Genomic DNA, 21566 nt, shown 5'->3' on the forward strand with positions numbered 1-21566 from the left:
GTGTGGCACCCACGGGTGTGTCCCCTCCCCTTCCCGCCTTGGGGACGCGGGGCAGACCCTGCCAGCAACGTGATGGACCCGCCCTGGCACCTGCCCAGGGCACGTCTGGCCTTTCCCTGCCACCTCTGTCCAGCCCAGTGCCACCCACAGCGGCCGCAGTGCCGAGCCCAGAGGGACACTGGGGTCCCCTCAGCCCAGGACAGGGGGTTGGGGCTGTAGGGACCCCCAAATGGGTGTTTGTAGGGCCAACAGTCAGGTGGCAGTGACCCAGGGCTCACGTGGAGGTGGCTGGTGACAGAGAGGATGAGGCTGGTGACAGAGAGGATGAGGCTGGTGACAGCCCCCAGAGCTGCCCCCAGAGCTGCCCCCAGGCGTGGGGGTCCCACCCCAGGGGATGAACCCAGGGCTGGAGGGGCACTGGGGACAGACAGACAGACAGACAGACAGACAGACAGACAGACAGAAATGCTCCAGGTCGATGGAGCTGCTGGTGCCACCACAGGGTGGGGGACAGTGCCACCCACGGCCAGTGACCCAAGCATGGAGCCCCCCCTTTAGCACTGGGGGGGGGGGGGTCTTCAGGGCGACCCCACCCTCACAGCTGCCCCCACCCCTCCATTCACTGTCTGAAAAAGCCACACAGGTGACACAGACCTGCAAACAGTGCAAGGCTTTAATTCATCCCCCACAGATTTTGGGGGGGGGGGGTCCGGACCCCCCCAGACCCCCGGGGGGGTGCAGAGAGCCCGGGGGGAGGGTGGGCTGTGGGTGCCCCCTCCCCAGCGCAGCCCCCACACTGCTGCTGCTGCTGCTGCTGCTGCTGTTTTTAGAGCAGCACACGGAGCTCACACGGAGCTCACAGGTAGAGGAGGAGCTGCAGTCGCCCCCGCACCCCCCCCCCCGCACCCCCACCCCCAACACCCCCCCCAGCACCCCCAAAAAGGAGCAAAGTCTCTGCTTAAGGCAAATCCCGCGCTGGCTCCGCCCGGAGCTGCACGTTTGGGAAGGAGGGGGCTCAGCCAGAGCCAAGGGGAGGTTTGGGGGGTCCCCAGTGCTGTCACCGGGGTGGGGGGCACGGCCCCGGGCTGGGGGAGGGTCACAAACTGTGCTCTGCCCTTCCCCCTGCTGGTGCAGAGCCTGGCACAGGGTTCAGCTGTGACATGGGCACCACCTCTGTCCCCTCTTCCTCACGGAATTGGGGAGCAGTGACAGCAATCTGGGGGTGCCAGCTGAGCCCCCAACCCGGTTTTGGGGAGGGGGGGCCTGCCCAGCCCCCAGGGCAGGGATTTGGCACAGAACAGTCGGGTCCAGAGCCCTCAAGCATCGGGGGGCAACCGTGGTGGGAGGAGAGGCTGAGCCCCCCTGGCTGGTAGTGGGGGGACCCCTCCTTGGCTGGGGGGGTGCAGGGTCCTGTCCCCACAGACAGAGAGCAGAGAGAGCCCTGGAATGTCCTCAGGGCTTGGGGCAGAGCTCGGCCCAGAGAGCAGAGAGGGCCCTGGAATGTCCTCAGGGCTTGGGGCAGAGCTCGGCCCAGAGAGCAGAGAGGGCCCTGGAATGTCCTCAGGGCTTGGGGCAGAGCTCGGCCCAGAGAGCAGAGAGGGCCCTGGAATGTCCTCAGGGCTTGGGGCAGAGCTCGGCCACGCGCTGGCGCAGGTGGAAGGCGAACTCGAACATGGTGGCAGCCAGGCTCTGGTGGATCAGGTACCTGGGCAGGCGACCCTGGGGACACAGGACAGGGACACGGCGTCCTGAGGGACCATTTGGAGCTGGGGACTGTCCCCATCCCACCCTAGAGGGTTGCAGGGACACTGAGCTATGAATGAGGGTTGGGGGTTGGTCCCATCCCACTCCAGGGTGTTCCAGGATTTGGGGCTGGGGGCTGCACCCAACCTGCCCTGGAGGGCTCCAGGGACAGAGGTGAGGGCTGGGCTGGGGAGTGTCCCCTATCCCATCCTGGGGGGTGCCAGGGATGGGGACATAAGGCTATGAGCTGGGCTGGGCTGGGTGCTGCCCCTATCCCATCCCATCTGGCTCCAGGGGTGCAGAAGCCATGAATGAGGGGTGGGACTGGGCTCTGATCCCACCCCATCCCACCCCTCCCTGTCCCACCCCAGAGGGATCTGGGGATGCAGGAGCCGCGAATGAGGGTTAGGACGGGGCTCTATCCCCCACTAAAGCCCATCCCAGCCCTCCCGGTCCCACCCCGGAGGGCCCCGGGGCTGCAGGAGCACCGCTGGGCGGAGCTGCGGCTCCCGGGGAGCTCCGATCCCATCCGGGGGAGGAACTGCAATGTGCTTGGATGTCTCAAAAAAAGCCCCGCACGACTCACCCCCCACCGCCTCAGCCTCGGCTCCGAGGTGGGAGATCCATGAAAAAAATAATAATCCTTGGCTCTGGGGGGGAGGAGGGAGCTGAGGCAGGGCTGGGAACTGCTCCAGGGGCACGGAGGGATGAGTGGAAGACTATCCCGAGGGTCAGGGAGGCACAGGGCACTTCCCTCCCCTGGGACTGGGGTGGTCCAGCACAGATCTTTTCCTGGAGGGGGGTTTTCCCTCTGGAGGGGGTTTTCCCTCGGACACAGGGGCAGGAAAAGTGCCAGGCCGCTGTTCCAGGGGCCATTTCAGCCGCTCCCCGACCCAAACACACACACGTGCGGGATGCTCCCTCCCCCTAGGAGCAGGAAGGGATGAGCCAAGGGCTATAAATACTCGCCCAGGGCCAAAGGGAAGAGCCAGGAGCTGCGGAGGGGTCCGGGCTGGGCTGGCAGAGCCCCTGGGGAAGGCGGTGGGAGCAGTTGGGGGTTATTAATAGCTCGGCATTCCTTCCACGGCGGAGGCGGCGCCGGGAAGCACAAGGACAAGGAACCTCTTTTCTTCCCGAGCCCCACCACGGGGTGGGGGGTTGTTATCCCCCAGCCCCAAAACCTGCCCGTGATGGGTGCCAGATCCCACGGAAGGAAAAGACAACAGGGTGGGCACGTCGTGCTCTCGGAGCTTCCCAAACCTTTTCCCGAAGCGTTTGGCAGGAGCCGCTGGGCTCTGGGGGAGGGGAGGGGGCCGTGGGAGGGGAGGGGAGGAGAGAGGAGGGGGCAGCAGCGCTGCAGCACAGCCGAGGGATGAATGGAGCCTTTGTGCTGCTGCGGCAGCGCCGTTACCACGTCAACCTTCGGCGGAGGAAGGAGCGGGGCCAACTCCAACCCCGCTCCCGCATCCGCCCCGTCCCGGTCCCTCCGTGCTCTGCCTTTTGTCCGGGACACCGGCAAGGACACGCGGCTCCACAAATAGCTCCGGAGCCGGGGCAGCTCGCTCCCCCCGCCGCGGTGGGGTGGATTTTGGGGGGTTGTGGTCGTGCCAGGGGGTTCTGGAGCAGGGAATTGCCCCTCTGGAGTGTTGCTGGCACAAAAGTTGCCGTGGCTCGAAGTGGTTTTGGTCAGCAAGGAGGATTAAAAACTCCTCTGCCCCAGTCCTGCACCCAGAGATGAAACCCCTAAGAGAGACCTGAAATAAGGATGAGCTTCCCAAACTCCCACTGGGAAAGGAGGGGGATTTTGGAGTAATTTAACCCCTACTTTGCCAAACCTGAGTCCCTTCAGGGCAGCGCTTGCTAAGGGGCCACTTCTGTGGCTGCTGGGATCCTGGAGCAGGGCCTTGGGCTGTGCTGGGGATGGGACTCAGCTGCCTCACCCAGGAACTGGCTTTTACCTTCAGATCTGTGTTGAGAATCCAGATGAAGGTGCAGACCTTGGCATTGCTGGGACACTTCAGGACGATGAATCCTCCAGGTCCATTCTCACCCCTGTGGAGGAAAGCCAAGAGGGTCAGGCTGGAATTCTGGCCGGGATTCTCTGTGGATGCACCACGTGGAGCTGAGCCTGGCAGTGAAGGGCAGAGCCCAGTGGGGCAGGAGCAGATGCTGGGAGCCTGGGAAGGTGTGTGCCTTGGCTCCAGGTACACGAGCCAGTACGGCAGGGCAGCTTTCCCACAGGTGCCTTGGCAGTGCCGGTGCCAGGGCTGCTGGTGGAGCAGCAGCTCTGCCTCTGCATCGTGCCAGCTGTTCCCCACGGGAAGCTTTCCCAGGCACAACCTTGGGAGCAAACAAGAGGTCCCAGGAAGCTCTGTGTGCTCAGGACAGGCTCAGCACTTGTCACTCCAGCCCCCAGATCCTTCCCAGCACCATCTGATCTGTCTCTGAGACAGGAGCTGTGCACACACAGCCCAAATACAGATTTCCCTTCCCTCTTCAGAACAAGCTATTTTTGCTGTGTGCCTTCCTTAAAGGATTTTTCCAGGCCCTGAAGTCCCCAGTTCCTAAATAGACTTGAGGCAGCTCCAACAGCTCTGAGATAAAATGTCAATTACTTTAACCAGATTATTGAGAAAACCGAAGTCGGAGTGTGCAGCGGCACAGCTGGGCTCTGGCAGGAACAAGGAGTCCTTGTCTGATGAGCCTGACCCTGCTGGGATCCACCACCAGCCTGTCCCTTTGGAAGGGGAGAGGCCAAAGCCCTGCTGAGATTTTGGGAGCTGCTCCATCCTCGTTTCATCCCTCAATGCCTCAAATTCAGTTTACAAGGAGCAAAAGGCATGTGAGAGGCTCAGAGCCACAGCCAGCTGTTTACTGCCCCTCAGAAAAATCCTGTTTGGGAATTAACTGTTACATAAACAGGATGTGGGACTGGGATGGAGTTTGTACTGTTACTGGTCAGCACCTCCACTCCCCTGAGCTGGGAAACGCCCCAGCACCGCTGACAGCACAGAGAGTTTCTCGAACAAAGGGAGACGAACAAGGGAAGCGAGGTTCAGCTCCACAAATAGCTCAGCTTCCTGCAAATCCTGCCAGCAAGGCAGCAGGGCTTGCAGTTAAGTGGCTCTTTGCCTTGGAGCTCTGGAGAAGTGCATGATCCCAGCTGAAAAAACAGCACCTGCCTCTCACCTGACGTACTTGGAGAGCGGAGGCTTCAGGCTGTGCGTGGTCGACATCCCTGAGGACACGTACCTGTCTCTCCTCCTCTCGATCCGACGCACGTTCACGAAATCCCTGCGCAAAGAAAGGGCTTAAAAACACACCAGGGATGTGGAGGGGGGCAGATCCCTCTCTTTGGACTGCTGGGAGAGGCTGTGGCAGGGCTGTGTCAACACAGGGAGGCACAGCCAAGAGCTGATATCTGGGAGCCCGACTGAGCGAGGTTTGGAGCTCTGAGAACCCTGCTAGGAGTGTATGGAGGAAATTTCAGGGGCTGTTCACCCTTGGGAGCGTTACCTGCACAGCCAACCAGCCCTACCACGGTGACACCAGCAGCTCAGAGCATTCCCAGAGGGGTCCCCCCACAGTTTAGGGGGTGTTCAGGGGCAGTATGGGATGAACTGACCTTGGGGACACCACCCCACCAGCAGCTCCGGCCGCCACGTCGTACGAGACGATCGTGTTGTCCTCAACCCGCTGCAAGATCTGGAAAAGGGCAGGGGAAATAAATCAAAAGAAGGGAGATTTGTTCAGATTGTGCCTCCAAGCCTGTACGTGCCAAGAGGATACAGCTCCTCCCCCAAATCAGCACCGGGATCAGATCTTTTGGGCCGGAGGGTGATGAGCAGTGCGTGCATGGATTCGTCTTGTGAGATTTTGGGGGACACAGGTGTCACCTCCAGCTCCCCTCCACGAGGCTCAGACCCTCCCCCAGCAGGCAGAGGCAGGTCTGGCTCAGCCCTGGCCCCTGTCCCTGCCCACCTCTTGGGCTCTTGGCCGGGCCCAGGCGTGCAGCCGGCTGCCGCGGAGCGCATGGATGAGATTTAACGCCTCGGTGCCTGGGATCCAGCTCGGCTCCAGCCCTGCCAGCAGCCTGTGCTGGATGGGGAAGCTCCAGCTCTCCGCTCCAAGGAGCTCCTGTGATTAAGCCATCTTTGTCCAGCACGCTCACCTGGCAAGCTGCCACTGTTCTGTTCCACAGGATCATCTTCTCGGGCTGCAGAATCACCTCCTGGTAAACCATTTCAGGGGAGCACTGCAGGAAAGCCTGAGGACAGGGCCAGAGCAGTCAGCCAGCCCCTCTGCTCCCCTTGGGGGAGATTGTTTTTAAGGAAAACAGGGCAAAACACAAAGGATAAGTGGGTACACAGGTGAGGGGAGGGGTGAGGCCAGCCTGGCTCCCCTGCATGCAAAGCCATGGCTGTCACCCCAGTGCTCCCAGGGGCCTGGGAAGCACACATGGGGTCAGGGAGGACACACAGACCTCAAGAGTCACTGAGCTCTGCCTGTCTGTCTGCCCCTCTCCCACCCTCAGCAGCTCCTCATGCACCATTGCTTTGGGAAGTTGCATTTTTGACTGTTCTGTTTCTTTTTTTCCCAAGCCATTCCAAGCTCCAGCACACACAGCATCCATTCCATTCCCCCCCAATCCCCACGGGAGCAGGGATCTTCAGAGACAAACGGTTCATGCAGCAAAGTGGGACCATCCAGCTTTTGCTGGTGAACACAGAGCTGCTCCACTGGCAGCTCCTGCCAGCGAGGCAACATATGCACTGGAACAAAGAAAAGCCACGGCAGCACTGACGCTTCATTAAAGCGTGGTTCCCAGCCAAGCCACTCCAGCTTGGGAGAGGGCACAGAGCAAGGCACTTCTGAGCTGCTCTGCCCAGTGCCAGGCAGCAGCAGACACACACTCAGCCCTGGCCTTGCTGGCAATTAGTTCCAATTAGCCTCCTTGGTCAGATTAGTCCAAGATGCTGGGGTTGGAAGCGAGTCTTGCAGTCACCTGCTCCCGATTCTAGCAGTGGAGTCTGGGGCCTTGGATATTTACTGGGGAGTTTGTCTGCTGGCCAAGGGGTTTTCCTGGAGAGATTCCCCAGTGCTGTTCATCTGTCTCAAGCACAGGGAGCGTGTTCTGCAGCCTGACCTGTGCTGAAAGCTGAGCTGTGGCTCTTCCCCCGTGCCAAAGAGACCAAGGAATTGGCCCAAGGATGTTCTTACCTTTAAAATAAAGGTCTTGCCGTGGAAAGGGATTTCAAAAGTGTAAACAACATCACCAAAGTCCTGTGCAAGAGATGAGAAAGTTGTGTTTTTATCAGTAAAAAGGGATTGTTTCTATTTAGGGTGAAGTCTGCTAAAACTCTGAGGCTCCTGTCACCCCCTGCCCCCCAGACCAGGCAGCGACCTCAGCACAGAAACCGTCCCGGGCACGTTTCAGTTGGCCATGCCTAAATTTCCATCAACAAAACAATATCCAGAGAGGCAGCAGGGATGAGACAGAAAAAGAATCCACCCAGTGCCAGGCTGCAAACCCCACGTCAAGGTCACATTCTCTTTGTAGCAGCACTGGGGTGCAAAAGGGGTTTGCTGCCAGAGCTGCTGGTGTTACCTATGGCTGAGAGGAGCCTCCCCAGAGGGGCTGGGGATGGGCAGATGAAAAACCTTTCATCGTTAGCCCTGTGTTAAACTCTGATTAGTCTATTTAAATCCATCCCCCTTTGGAAAAAGAAAACAATCTGCCCAGCTAGTTTGGCATCAGACAAAGGATCACTTGACAGGGGAATTTGAAACACCAGATGAGACAGCAGTTTGCAGGATTCACACCCCCCCAGTTGTGTTTGAACCTTGTCAAACAAAGTTGGGGTTGGGGGGCAAACCCCTCCTCTTTCTCTCCGCTCTTCAGTGAGAAAAAGGAGCTCTGTGCACCCCAGAAAAGTCTGGAGTAGGCAGAGCCACATCCCAAATTTACACCTCAGGTTCCAGGTGCTGGGGAAGGGGGACACCAGTGGCTTTGGGGGGTGGGAAGAGCAGGTAGTGCCTGACATGGGTCAAGACTCCAGTCTGGGCGCCCAGCAGGCTCAAAAGCACCTGGCCATGGAGCAAGGGCAGGACTGGAGCTGTGGGACCAACATTCCCCTGCTCCTTCCCATAGCTCTGCATCCCAAAGGTGACCTGGCCACCCCTGCCCACTCTCCGGACAGAGGGAGGAGGGAAGGGCCCTCTCCTGTCAAACTGCAAGGCAATTAAACGTCTAATTAAATAAGAGGGGATTTTACATTTAACTGAACTGGAATAGATTCCTAATTCAATCAGGTAATTGTAACGCTTGTTAATTTTTCATGGTGCAAGGAGGTTTCCAAAGCCTCGTTTGTCCCGGTTTTTGCTAAGCCATCCATGCCCTCTGCCAGCTGGGGAGGAAAAAAAACCACACTTGCATTGTTTTTCTCGAACTTCCAGTTCTCCTCCTGGGCAAGGATTTGGTCCACAACCTCCATGGCCTCTTTGCCTTGTCGGACATACTCCTTTTCCTGGGCAAGAAGGGAGGATTTCAGCTTTAGATTTCATTAGCTGGGCGTGCAGGAAGCTTGAGGAGTTGTGTGTGTGAGGCTGCTCCCCCCTCTCCGGGCTGGCAGAGGGAAAGGGGATCAGAAATCTCTTAATTTGGGTCACAGAGGCCTCATTTTGGAGCTCCAAGTCACGCTCCCCGCCCTGGCTTGGATCCACACACCAGCTGCTCCCGATGGCTCCTGCCTTACAGGAGGGTTTCCAGCAGGCAAAGGGCTCTGGGATGTGCAGCTTCCTTCCTGGAGGAGCCAGAACTGGGGCTGAACAGGAGCAGGATCTCTTGGAAAAGGGCACAGAGCCTGTGACCAGCCAGGTTTTGGAGCCACCCCTCAAGCAAAGGGGATGGGTGAGGTGATGCCCATCCCAGAATGTGACCAAAGGACCAGGGATGGAAGGGGGAAGGGAAAAGGACAGGCAGGAGCAGAGCCAGAACACAGCCCTGTGGGATGCTGTAGGGAGAGCACACAGCCCTGGGGAAAGGAGATAAATCTGGGGGGCTCAGATGACCCCTCCTGGGTGGTGGCACAGAGAGGCCTCAGCCACACATCCCCATAGCTGAGGGGTCTGGAATGGGGGGAGCAGCAGAACCTGATGGGACCACAAGACTGGGGAGACTCCCACAGCCCCAGATCAGCTGGAGCTGAGGGAAGGGCCATGCTCTGTTTACCTGAGTTGTCAAGGCCTTCCTCCCCACACCTTCCTCATCAGACTCGTTGTCTGAGCCTACAGGGAAGCACCAATTAACTGACAGTTAATGAACAGCCCACAGGTACCACCTCCCTCCCTTCTCGTGGGGGACAGGGTCTGATCCCTGTCCCTCATCCAGCAGGAAGGGCTCTCAGTGAGGATGACTCCCTGTCTCCCTGAACACCTGCTTGGCTCTCCAGAGGGCTGAGCTCATCCTGGGTGTCAGCTGTACCAGGAACAGTGTTCCAGAGGGCTGAGCTCATCCCAGGTGTCAGCTACACTGGAAAAACTGCTCTGGAGAACTGGGCTCATCCTGGCTGTCAGCTACACTGGGACAACTATTCCAGAGGGCTGAGCTCATCCCTGTGTCAGCTACACAGGGACAACTGCTCCAGAGAGCTGGGCTCATCCGGGGTGTCAGCTACACTGGGACAAGAGTTCCAGAGGGCTGGGCTTGTCCTGGGTGTCAGCTACACTGGGACAACTGTTCCTGAGGGCTGAGCTTGTTCTGGGTGTCAGCTACACTGGAAAAACTGCTCTGGAGAACTGGGCTCATCCTGGCTGTCAGCTACACTGGGACAACTATTCCAGAGTGCTGAGCTCATCCCTGTGTCAGCTACACTGGGACAAGAGTTCCAGAGAGCTGGGCTCATCCCTGTGTCAGCTACACTGGGACAACTGCTCCAGAGAGCTGGGCTCATCCTGGCTGTCAGCTACACTGGGACAACTGCTCCAGAGAGCTGGGCTCATCCGGGGTGTCAGCTACACTGGGACAATTATTCCAGAGGGCTGGGCTTGTCCTGGGTGTCAGCTGCACTGGGACAACTGTTCCTGAGGGCTGAGCTCATCCCTGTGTCAGCTACACTGGGACAACTGCTCCAGAGAGCTGGGCTCATCCTGGGTGTCAGCTACACCAGGACCAGTGTTCCTGAGGGCTGAGCTTGTCCTGGGTGTCAGCTACACTGGGACAACTGCTCTGGAGAGCTGGGCTCATCCCAGGTGTCAGGCACACCAGGACAATCCAGCTGAGATGTCCCCCTCCCACACCAGGAGCTCTCCAGTGCCAGCACAGGGCAGTGACGTGCCACCAGCCCTTATCCCCACCCCCGTGCCCTCACCCCAGGGCAGCATTTTCCAAGCACACAGCTCAGAGCATTTAATCCCAAGCCCACACAAGGCTCAGTTCCCCAGGGAGCTGCAGCCAGGCTGGCAGGGATGAGGGCAGCACCAATGAAATGTGGAGAGTGTGGCAGTGCCACCCCTGCCCAGGTGCAGGCACAGAGAGAGGACCCTGTTTTTCAGTGTCAGGCTCTGCCAAGGCTGGGATAACGAGGCAGAGCTCTGGACAGAGATGAGGGAGGTGAGGAATTCCATGGTGGGATGAGCATGGGAAGTGAGGTGGTGGCACAGGTGACCTTACCTGCAAAGGACTCGGGTGGGGAGTAGAACTGTCCCTCGGAGAGGGCTCGGGGGTACAGCAGTGGCCTCGAGGCTGCAGCCTGGGCTGCCAGGAACCCTGGGAATGGGAGCACAAGGATTTAACACCTGGCAGGCTGTGGGACCCCAGCCCTGCCAAAACACCCTCTTGTTTTTCCCATGTCTTTTCCTACTGACACCAGCCAGCCTCAGCTCCTGTTGCCTCATCTTTTGTCTGAGATGTTTTATCTGCCCCGGAGATCAATGGGCTCTTCTGCCTGTCAAATAATCCAAAGGCGATTAAGCATCTAATTAAATAAGAGCTTCCCCTGGAAGCAATTTGGAACCTGAGCCTAATCCAATAGAGGCATTAAACACTTGATCATTTTTCAATTTAAAGCCTCCTTGCAAGACCCAAACATCCTCTGGTGCTTTCCAGTCAGAGCATTTCTGATTGAGCCCTGCCTGACAAATGCCCCTCTTAGTTTGGTGTCACTTCCCAGCCAGTGACTCCTGGGAGAGGGACAAAGCTCCCTAGAAGGACCCTGGAAGCTGCAGGGTGATGTGTGAAGCATGAGGTCAGCCCCAATCTCTGCTCAGAGTGACCTCAGAGACCACAGAATTTCACACCCCGTAATTCACCCCGTGCCACAGAATGTGTCTGTGACTCCAGCAGCCCCCCTGGAAAGAGCTCCAGCCAGATCCAAACACAGATATCAGGGACAGGGAGTCCAACACTCTGCCTGGCATTTGCCTCCCTGTTTCCAAACACTCTCCCATGCAGAGCTGAGCTCTCCAGCACGTCTGGCTGCAGGATCCAGCCATTGGGAAATCTGGCGCATTTTTTCTCCCCTCAATTAAAAGATGCTTTTTATAATCTGGTATTTTCTACCCCTGAAGGGACTTGTTGACCATAACAGAGCTGAGTCAGGCACTTCCCATCCCAGGCAGCCTGGAGATCCCTTTCCCAGAAATGTCAGATCAAGGTGCTGCCAGAGCAGGCCTGGTTGGATTTGTCCAACTCTTACCAGAGGGGAACAAAAATACTCACATCGTTCCTCTTCTGCTTCCTGAGTTAGGACTTTAAAATCCAGGAACCAGGTCTCCAGCCAAGCAATGACAAATGAGACGATGGGAAGTAAATACCCAAAAGCCCCTTTGGTCAGAAGCTGTGTGGAAAGAAGCAGAAACCCCAGGGAATGACCCAAACAGGGAATAAAACAGCACTGAGAAATCACAAAGCGACTTCCTGCAAGCCCAGGGCAACCAACCTCGGAGAGGATGACCTTGACAATCAGGAAGGCACTGGATACCAGTGTAGTGACCTGAAAAAGAAGTGGACAGAGCTCAGATCCCTGAGAGGGCCAAGAGGAGAGGGAAAACCCCCCAGAGGAGAGGCTGGAGTGGCTCCTTACCGCGATGACCCACCAGTGGCGCAGGCGAACGATGGCGTAGCCCAAGAGCAGCACAACAAATCGAAACAGAGCCAAGAGCTGCAACAACAAACACCCAGCAACACCAGTCACTGCCCTTGTCCCTCTGCCAGCTGCAGGGACAGGTGCCAGCACCCAGGGAACAGATGGGTCAAAGCTGCACCAGGAGGGATTCACCAAGGTGAGCAAAGGGAGAGCCCAGACCCTCCCGGCCCCACTGAGCTCCAGGGCCCTGCAGGAGGCTGAGATACTCACAAAGATATCAAAGAATGAAGTCTTGAATTTGTAGTTGATGATTTCATCCTTCAGGTTCTCCTTGATGCCCACCTTGGTCTGGGGGAGACAGGAAAGGAGGAAGCTGTTGAGTGCACTGATAAGAAACTGATGGGAGAAGGAGCTGAGCAGTGCCCGGGGTTCTGGCCAGGTCAGGGAATGCAGCTGGAATAAAAACGGTCCCAGGGAGGATCCCATGGCACATTTCCTGCCTGGATTCACACCATGTTTCCCTCCAGGAGCATGGGTGGGGCAGGAGGGACATTGAACACCTTTAGGTGGGGATTTCCAACACCCAAATCCTTGGCTCAGCACAGCCAGTGCCACCAGTCCCTCACACCCTGGATGGACACCTGCCACTGCTGCCCACCTCATGAAGGTGGCAGATTCCAGAGGAATGGCAGGAGACATGGGAAAAAAAATGGAAAACCACAGGAAAACTGTTCCTCAGGAACCTTCACTAACACACTGAACTTCTTTCCTGTGGGGGCTGTCAGGGTCACTGAGGAGCTGGGGGGATTTAAAGATCCTCCTCATGCAAAGCACTGAGGGGTCCCTTCTCCCTCCAGCTGGCTTCCCACAGCTCACAGCAGTGCTCCAGGAAATCTGATGGAAGAAGGGAACCAGCAGGATCAAACATGCTGGCAAAGGGGGAGAGAGAGCAGAGGGGGATGCACAGCCCAGGCTGCAAGGGAATCTGAGAGAGGCAAAAACACTCTCTGGGATTGACAGCAGCGTGGAAAAAGCTCATCCTGAGATAATCCAGGGTCTGTCAGCCCTGCTCCTTTGGCCACCATAAATCCTGAGAGGCTGGAATGGCTGTCTGTGAGGAAGTGGAGGGCTCAGGTAACTGGAACAAATGCTTCACCTTTAGGCTATGGCTTTGGATGGAGCCCAGCTGGCTGGGAGCTGGCAGAGCCAGCAGCTGGTGGAGCTGGGGCCAGTCCTTGGCAGCCAGGGTGTCCTGGCACTCCAAGGGCAGCCACTGGGAAAGGATCCCTCTGGGTCAGGGCTCTGGCTTCAAACCCAGGCAGAGAGAGGCAAAAAGAGGGGGGGAAGCTGGGCTCTGCCTCCAGCTGACCTGTGGCCATGGGACTCAGGCCAGCTTGGCTGAGTGGCCACCAAAATCCTCTTCTTCCCCTCTGTGGCTCCATGGGATGCTGCAGGAAGGAGGAGACACAGGGAAAGCTTCGGGTGATGGTTTTTGGGGGTGTTTTTTGTGGATGGGCTGTGAGGAACGAGTTGGTGGTGCCAGTCCCTGGCAGAGGGGTGCTCTGGCACTCCAAGGGCAGCACAGGTAACTCTTGGGAAGGGATCCCTCCCAGTTTGGGATGGGGTTTAATATAAAACAAAGGGGCAAAAAGAGGGGGGTGAAGCTGACCTGTGGCCATGGGACTCAGGCCAGCTTGGCTGAGTGGCCACCAAAAGCTTCTTCCCCCCTCTGTGTCTCCCTGGGATGCTGCAGGAAGGAAGGGAAAGCTTGGGGTGATGCTTTTTAGGGGGTGTTTCTGGTGGATTCTGGAGCTGTAAGGAATGAGTTGTTGGTGTCAGTCCAGGCAGAGGGGTGTCCTGGCACTCCAAAGGCAGCACAGGCACCCACTGGGATTGGGAAGGGATCCCTCCCAGTCTGGGATGGGGTTTAATATAAAACAAAGGAGCAAAAAGAGGGGGGGGAAGCTGGGCTGTGCTTTGCTGAGTGGCCACCAAAAGCCTCATGCCCACAGCCTGATTCCACGGGATGCTGCAGGAAGGATGAGACACAGGAAAAGCTTTGAGGGGTGTTTTCAGCTTGAACACAGGCAAATGAACCACCTGAGGCATCTCCCTGGCTCTGAGAGCACCCAGCCTGCACAATTACAGTTTGCTTTTAACGAGGGGCAATTTGCTGGGCTTATCTCACAGCGAAGGAAACGGTAGGATAAAAAAAAAGGAAAAAAAAAAAAGAAAAAAAGGCATTAGTCATGATATCAAATCGTTGCTCTTCATAACCAGGCAAATAAGCTGCTCTAATGGCTTTAAATATGCAGCATCTCAGCTCAGGGGCCCAAATATCAGCACTTAGTCACTCATTAATGGCTACCTGCACGACCCACGCTCAGCATCACCCTGGTGACCGAGCCAGGATTATCTCCTGGGGGCTGGAATTTGGAATTGCAGCAGCTCTCAGGGAGAGGACTGGGACAAGGGCAGGGGGCTGGGGTCCAAAGTGGGCGGGCAGGACACCATCGGCATGGCTGGAATGCTGGCTGGGAGATGGTTTTTCCTAAAGGGGGTGGGGAGCAGGGGGCTCCGGGCAGGGTCTGGACAGTCGGTTAAGTGCAGACACCCAGAGATAAGGAGGACAGAGATAAGAGCAGCAGGATAAATGCAGCCCCAGAGCTCAGGGTCTATCTGTTCATCTCTGCTCTGGGTGTTCCAGGGGAGGACATGGAGTACCTGAAACCAGCCAGGGCCGGTTCAGGGAAAATAAAAACAAAATATAGCCCAGGGAGGGATTTGGACTTGGTGGGACTGAGGTAAATAAACTGGATTTTCCCTGTTATTGCAACACAGAGCAAACACAGCAGCTTGTGAGTCGCTTTGGAGAGAAGCAAACCACTCACAACCCCCTCAACAGTCCCTTGGGAGGTGGAGCAGCACCTCCAGCTTCCCAAAGCTGAGATTAGCAGCAGAATTTTGGGATCAAAGCCCCATGAGGATCCTCCCCTGCTCCTCTGACGCTCTGAGAACACTGCAGCAGCAAACCCAGGGGAGCAGGAGGGGAATTTGGCTCAACTTGGTGATTCCAGAGGCCCTGGATCTTGTTACAGCACAACAAAGGGAGGTGTTAACAACTCTGGACAGCCCCGACAAAGCCCCGGGGCAGGAAACGAGCTGGACTTTAGTTTATATTAAAGAACAGCAGCTCCTTGGGAACAGCAAACAAAGATCTGTCCCAGGAGGGCTGGAACAGAGCAATTAACGCAGGGAACTGAGTTTAAAAAGGGCAAAGATTCCCGGGTTTGCTTCCTCCGACTCACATTCAGCTCGATGATCCACAGCAGGGAGATGAAGAGCAGGTCGAAGGTGACGAAGAGGCAGAAGGTTCTCCTCACATCCGAGATGGCTTTTCTCTTCTCCGGGGAGAGGAAGTAGGGGGAGAAGCCCTGGCTCTGGGAGAGGGAGGAGCTGATGGAGGCGATGGCGGGCAGGCTGCGTTCCAGGTCGTGCTGCAGGTCCGTGGGCTTGCTCATCCTCCGGGGACATCGGCCACCAGGGCAGCGTCACCTGCAGGGGACACAGCACGGGACCCTCAGGGCTTGCCACACCCCTGCTCCTGTCCTGACAATCCCAGGAGCAAACCGGATCCCAGGGAGAAATCATCCCCGGGAGGGTGGTCAGGCCATGGCACAGGGTGCCCAGAGGAGCTGTGACTGTCCCTGATCCATGGAAGTGTCCAAGGCCAGGCTGGATGGGGCTTGGAGCAACCTGGGACAGTGGAAGGGGTCCCTGCCATGGCAGGGGTGGCACTGGAAGGGCTTTAATATTAGTTTATATTAAAGAATATATATTTCCATGCTTTAATGCCATGGCAGTAGGAAAAGGGGCTCCAAAGCCCATGGAGATACCAAAGCAGCATAGAAAGGAGCTGCAAACCCCATGAAAATGTCGTGGAAGGAAAAAAAGGGGCCTCAAACCCCATGGAGACACTGTGGACACAGGAAAGGAGCTGCAAACCCCATGGAGACACAGGAAAGGAGCTGCAAGCCCCATGAAAATGTCATGGAAGAAGAAAAAGGAGCCCCAAACCCCATGGAGACACTGTGGACACAGGAAAAGGGTCTGAGGATATTTTGGGAGCACTCCCTGAAATCATGGAGCCATCCCACCCTTCCTTCTGCCGGGAAGGCAAAGCCTCAGCAGCTGGGCATCCCATTGGGACAGATCCCAGTTTGCACAGCCAGGAAAGAACCCTGGGCCTGATGTCTGATGGGCCAGGCAGAGCAGCAGGAAAGGAGCTGCTCTGTGTCCCAGGGGCAGGGAAAAAGAGGCTGCTCTGTGTTCCAGGGGCAAGGAAGGAGCTGCTCCGTGTTCCAGTGCAAGGAGAGCAGCAGGGAAGGAGCTGCTCCATATTCCAGAGACAGGGAAGGAGCTGCTCTGTGTCCCAGTGCAAGGAGAGCAGCAGGGAAGGAGCTGCTCCATATTCCAGAGACAGGGAAGGAGCTGCCCCGATCCAGGGCCAGGGAGGCTGCAGGGAAGAAGGGAAGGAGCTGCTCCGTGTCCCAATGTCAGGGAAGGAGCTGCTCCGTGTTCCAGGGGCAGGGAAGGAGCTGCTCCATGTCCCAGGAGCAGGGAAGGAGCTGCTCCATGTCCCAGGAGCAGGGAAGGAGCTGCTCCATGTCCCAGGAGCAGGGAAGGAGCTGCTCCATGTCCCAGTGTCAGGGAAGGAGCTGCTCTGCACTCCAGGAGCAGGGAAGGAGCTGCTCCATGTTCCAGGAGCAGGGAAGGAGCTGCTCCATGTCTCAGTGTCAGGGAAGGAGCTGCTCCCTCTCCCAGGAGCAGGGAAGGAGCTGCCCTGTGTCCCAGTGGCAGGGAAGGAGCTGCTCCACGTCCCAGGAGCAAGAGAGCAGCAGGGAAGGAGCTGCTCCGTGTTCCAGGAGCAGGGAAGGGGCTGTTCCATGTCCCAGGGGCAGGGAAGGAGATTCTCCATGTCCCAGGGGCAGGAGGGCAGCAGGGAAGAAGGGAAGGAGCTGCTCCATGTCCCAGAGTCAGGGAAGGAGCTGCTCTGCACTCCAGGGGCAGGGAAGGAGCTGCTCCATGTCCCAGTGTCAGGGAAGGAGCTGTCCCGTGTTCCAGGGGCAGGGAAGGAGCTGTTCCATGTCCCAGGGGCAGGAGGGCAGCAGGGAAGAAGGGAAGGAGCTGCTCCATGTCCCAGTGTCAGGGAAGGAGCTGCTCTGCACTCCAGGGGCAGGGAAGGAGCTGCTCTGCACTCCAGGGGCAGGGAAGGAGCTGTCCCGTGTCCTGCCCCGCCTGGCAGTGCCGGGCACACGATCCCAGCACGAGTGAGGTGTTGGAAGGCCGGGGCTGTTTTCCTGCAGCCGTGCCAACCATTGTGTTGGGATTTTTCCTCTCCGTCAGCGCAGCACAAGGAGGCCCCTGTGGGAAGGGAGGGTGACAGGCTGGGGACAAACACGGAACGAGGCTCCCAAAACAGGTCGGGCCAGGGATCTGTCAGCCACGGCCACAAACTCCTTCCCTGCTCAATCCTCCTGCTCAAGGATGCTTTGTCTCCCAAAAAAAATCCCCCTGGATTGCTTGTGGAGGGAGCTCCTACCTCGGCAGTTCTGTGCCTGCTGGGAAAAACCTGTGAGGTTTGAAACCAGTGAGGTTTGAAACCTGTGAGCTTTGAAATCCCCCTTGTGCACCCAGCAGGCTGCAGCATCCACGGAAAAATGAAAAAGGTCACGAGGCTGTGCCCAGATCAGTGGGGAGTGGAAGTCCCAAGGGATGTGCAGCCAGCCAGGAGCACCTGCAGGAGCTGAGCACAGCCCAGTTTGGGCCAGTTTGGGCCAGTTTGGATCCCTGAGGCAGCGGTTTTTGCATCCCACCCCCGAGAAGTGCTGGGGCTGGAAAGGGAACAAAGCTGGACTCCTGTCAAATCCCTGTTAGTCCCTCTCAGAGGAGCTTGGGAAGGAGCTGGAATCCTTGTCACTTCGGATCAGCCACTCCCCGCGCCGGGCCCGGCTGGAAGTGACAAAAGTTAAGGACATCTGTGAGGGATAAATAATGAATCCCCCCTGGCCGGGGCTGCCGCCGCCTCCTCCTCCCCTCCTACAGCAATTTGCACTTAGGCAGCCCCGCCCCAACTTTCACAGCGCTTTAAAATCACCCGGAGAGGCTCCAGGGATGCCAGGAGGGGTCACAAGGGGGTGTTGGGACATGGCAGGACGTGGGGACACAACACCAGAGCACCCTGGTGCAGCTCATCATCACTCCCAGCCTTGCCAAGGAGGTTTGGGCTGTTTTGGACACTCCCAAACCATCCAATTCCCGAGGGAAAATCTGAATTATGGGGCAGAGCAGGAATGTTTGAATACCAGACAAGCCCCCCCTTCACTGGAGCTGCTCCCTGTGGCAGCTGAGAGCTCAGAGCAGGGGCTGGGTGTGCAGAAACGTGGCTGTTCCTGGGTGACAGATGAATTATTGAGCTCTGCTCCATTATGCATTCCAGCATCCTCCACATCCCGGGAAGGAGGGGCCAGGTGGGGGTCGGGCTCTGCTCCCCAGGAGTGAGGGATGGGATGAGAGAGAAAAGCCCCAAGCTGTGCCAGGAGAGGGGCAGGGTGGGCATCAGGGGGATTGATCCACTGAAAGGACAATCAGGGCTCTCCAGAGGTTGGTGGAGCTGTCAAAAATTGTGTGGATGTGGCACTTGGGGACACGGCTGAGAGGTGACATGGCTGTGCACGACAGACCTTAACCCACGAGAGGGTTGGTGATCTTGGAGGGCTTTTCCAGCCTAAATGATCCCAGGATTCCATCCCAGTGAGGGGCAAACACTGCTGGGGGGGCACTCTGGGTGACAGATCACAGCCCAGGGGACACTGTGTGAGACAGATCACAGCCCTGGGGGACATCCCAAGTGACAGATCACAGCCTGGGGGATGCCCTGAGTGACAGATCACAGCCCATGGGACACCAAAAGTGACAGATCACAGCTCAAGGGACACCCCAAGAGATAAATCACAGCCCTGGGGGACACCCTGAGTGACAGATCACAGCCCAGGGGACATTCTATGAGACATATCACAGCCTGGGGGACACCCCAAGTGACAGATCACAGCTCAAGGGACACCCCAAGAGACAGATCACATCCCAGGGGGACACTCTGGGTGACAAATCACAGCTCAGGGGACATTCTGGATGACAGATCACAACCAGGGGACACCCCAGGTGACAGATTCCAGCCCAAGGGACACTCCAGGAAACCTTTTGGGCTTCTCTGACTTGAAAAAAGGGGATGTGGAGATTTTGGGGAAGGATTTTTGCCAGGGAAACCTCCCAGCTTGGGGATTAGTAGGTGACAGAGCTGCAGGGACGAGGGTGACACCACATCCCACGGATCCCAGCAGGAGCAAACATGGATGTGGTGAAATCCTGATCCAGTGCTCAGCACCAACACCCAGCAAAACCTCATCATCCCAGTGCCAGCACCCCAAAACCCCATCAGCCCAGGGCCACCACCCCAAAACCCCATCAGCCCAGTGCCACCACCCCAAAACCCCATCAGCTCAGGGCCACCAGCAGCCCTGAGCCATCATCTCCCAGTGCCAGCACCCCAAAACACTGTCAGCCCAGTGCCACCACCCTAAACCACCATCAGCCCAGTTCCATCACCCCAAAACCCCATCAGCCCAGTGACACCAGAGCTCAGTGCCATCAGCAGCCCAGTGCCACCACAACAAAACCCTATCAGCTCAGTGCTAAACCATCACCAATCCAGTGCCAGCACCCCAAAACTCTGCCAGCCCAGTGCCACCACCCCAAAACCCCATCAGCCCAATGCCATCATCATAACAGTGCCACCACAGCCCCGTGCCATCACCCCAAAACCCTGCCAGCCCAGTGCCACCACAGCCCCGTGCCATCACCCCAAAACCCTGCCAGCCCAGTGCCACCACAGCTCAGTGCCATCACCCCAAAACCCTGCCAGCCCAGTGCCACCACAGCACAGTGCCATCACCCCAAAACCCTGCCAGCCCAGTGCCACCACAGCTCAGTGCCATCACCCCAAAACCCTGCCAGCCCAGTGCCACCACAGCACAGTGCCATCACCCCAAAACCCTGCCAGCCCAGTGCCACCACAGCACAGTGCCATCACCCCAAAACCCTGCCAGCCCAGTGCCAGCAGCACACTGGCCACCAAAACATCCCCGGGGCAGTGCCAAGGCGTGTCCCAACTCTGTCACCCCAAACCCCCGTGTCACCCCCTCCCTGAGCCCCTCGTTAGCCCCACGGCTCATTAATGACCCAGCTCCCACTCAGGAGCTTTTCCCACCCCGTGACTCCACTTCTCCCTCCACACTTCCCCCGGGCTCATGTGACAGTTCCTGCTGTCCCCTCTCCTGTCCCCTCTCCTGGGAGGTGCAGCCCAGGGTGGGGAACACCCCCAGAGGGACCCCAAACCCCCTGAGCCTGGAGAACCCGAGGGATGGAGACCCCCCCTGCTGCACTGAGGGGTGTGAGCCCCTCTAAAACACCAAAAAAAGATCAAAATTAACCCAGACACCCAAACTGCAGCCAAAAACCAAAAAACCAAACTGGGAAGGACCCAACGAGGCAAAGCACTGGGGAAGGGTTGGTCCAGGGCGAAGTAGGGACACGGGGACCCCTGGGAGGGCACCGAGACCCTGGGGGGACACCGAGACCCCCCCCAGGAGGACAATGGGACCCTCGGGAGGACACTGAGACCCCCGGGAGCCTGTTCTCCACTGGCGGACACCGGGACCCCAGGAGAGCACCGAGACACCCCAGAAGACACCGGGACCCCCTGGGAGGACACCAGGACCTCCCAGGAGCCTGTTCCTCCCAGGAGGACACCGAGACCCCCCCAGAGGACACCGGGACCCTGGGGAGGACACCGAGCCCTTCTGCCCTCCAAGGAGCCCCCCCCGGTCCGGTACTCCCGTTCCCCGCAGGTTCCCGGAGGTGACACTGCTGAAAGACGCCCGGAGCGCTTCTCGCCGCTCGGGGTCTCGCTGCCCCGTGGTGGTAGGGCGGATAACGGGACCGGGGACGGGACCCGAGCTGAGCCCCGCGGCTGCCCGAGGCCTCCCGAAGCCGTGGGGCCCGGTGCCCGCCGGAGGATGGGGATCTCGGACAGCCCCGTCCCGTCCCGCTCCCACCGGCGGCTCCGCTACCGGGAGCGGCACCGAGGCCGCGCCACCGGAGCCCGAAACCAACAGGGCCAGGAATGGACCGGAGCCCCCCCGAAGTGTCCCCCCGTGTCCCCCCGGTACCTCCCGGTGCCGGGTCCGGGTCCGGGTCCCGCCGGCCGCCGCTTCCGGACCCGCCGCCACCTCTGACCCCGGAAGGGAAACTCCAGAGCGAGGCTGCGCCGGCAGCGACCATGGCCGGCCGCGGGGGGAGCCGGGAGAGACCATTCACCGCGGGAGGGGGGAGCCAGAGGGGCTGGGAGAGACCATTCATCACGGAAGGGGGGAGTCAGTGGGGCTGGGAGAGACCATTCCAAAGGGGGGAATCAGTGGGGTGAGGGCGAGACCATTCCCCGCATGGAGGTGGGGGCGTCTATAGGGTGAGCAAGGGAGACACCATTCCCCTCCTTGGGGGTGTTGCCAGCTGGTCTGGAAGAGACCATTCTCCAGTGGAGGGGTGACCATGGGGCTGGGAGACACCATTCCCCACATGGGGGGGTAGTCAGTGGGGCGAGGGACAGACCATTCCCTATGG

At 58.4% G+C, this 21566-nt stretch overlaps 1 protein-coding gene across 1 annotated transcript; it reads right to left on the reverse strand.

Annotated features, from left to right (window-relative positions):
* Window positions 1-1116: 1116 nt before the first annotated feature.
* On the reverse strand, window positions 1117-21245 carry STARD3 (StAR related lipid transfer domain containing 3). The gene is made up of 15 exons (XM_059869554.1): window positions 21116-21245; window positions 15137-15383; window positions 12099-12176; window positions 11826-11903; window positions 11682-11735; window positions 11462-11579; window positions 10415-10510; window positions 8975-9030; window positions 8178-8270; window positions 6964-7026; window positions 5915-6010; window positions 5369-5448; window positions 4933-5037; window positions 3702-3795; window positions 1117-1719 (listed from the first exon to the last, which is right to left on the reverse strand). The coding sequence occupies exons 2-15, from the start codon at window positions 15347-15349 to the stop codon at window positions 1615-1617; spliced, it is 1329 nt and encodes a 442-aa protein (XP_059725537.1). The 5' UTR covers window positions 15350-15383; window positions 21116-21245; the 3' UTR covers window positions 1117-1614.
* Window positions 21246-21566: the final 321 nt, after the last annotated feature.

This window comes from Haemorhous mexicanus, chromosome 28 (genome assembly GCF_027477595.1).
Source record: "Haemorhous mexicanus isolate bHaeMex1 chromosome 28, bHaeMex1.pri, whole genome shotgun sequence".
Taxonomy (NCBI): domain Eukaryota; kingdom Metazoa; phylum Chordata; class Aves; order Passeriformes; family Fringillidae; genus Haemorhous; species Haemorhous mexicanus.

Coding starts and splice junctions, on each gene's coding strand:
- STARD3 (XM_059869554.1), bottom strand. CDS start 15,349: ATGAGCAAGCCCACGGACCTGCAGCACGACCTGGAACGCAGCCTGCCC. Junction 10,511..11,461: donor GGAAGCAGAAGAGGAACGAT/GTGAGTATTTTT, acceptor TCCCATTCCCAG/GGTTCCTGGCAGCCCAGGCT. Junction 5,449..5,914: donor GAACAGTGGCAGCTTGCCAG/GTGAGCGTGCTG, acceptor GCCCTTTTCCAG/ATCTTGCAGCGGGTTGAGGA.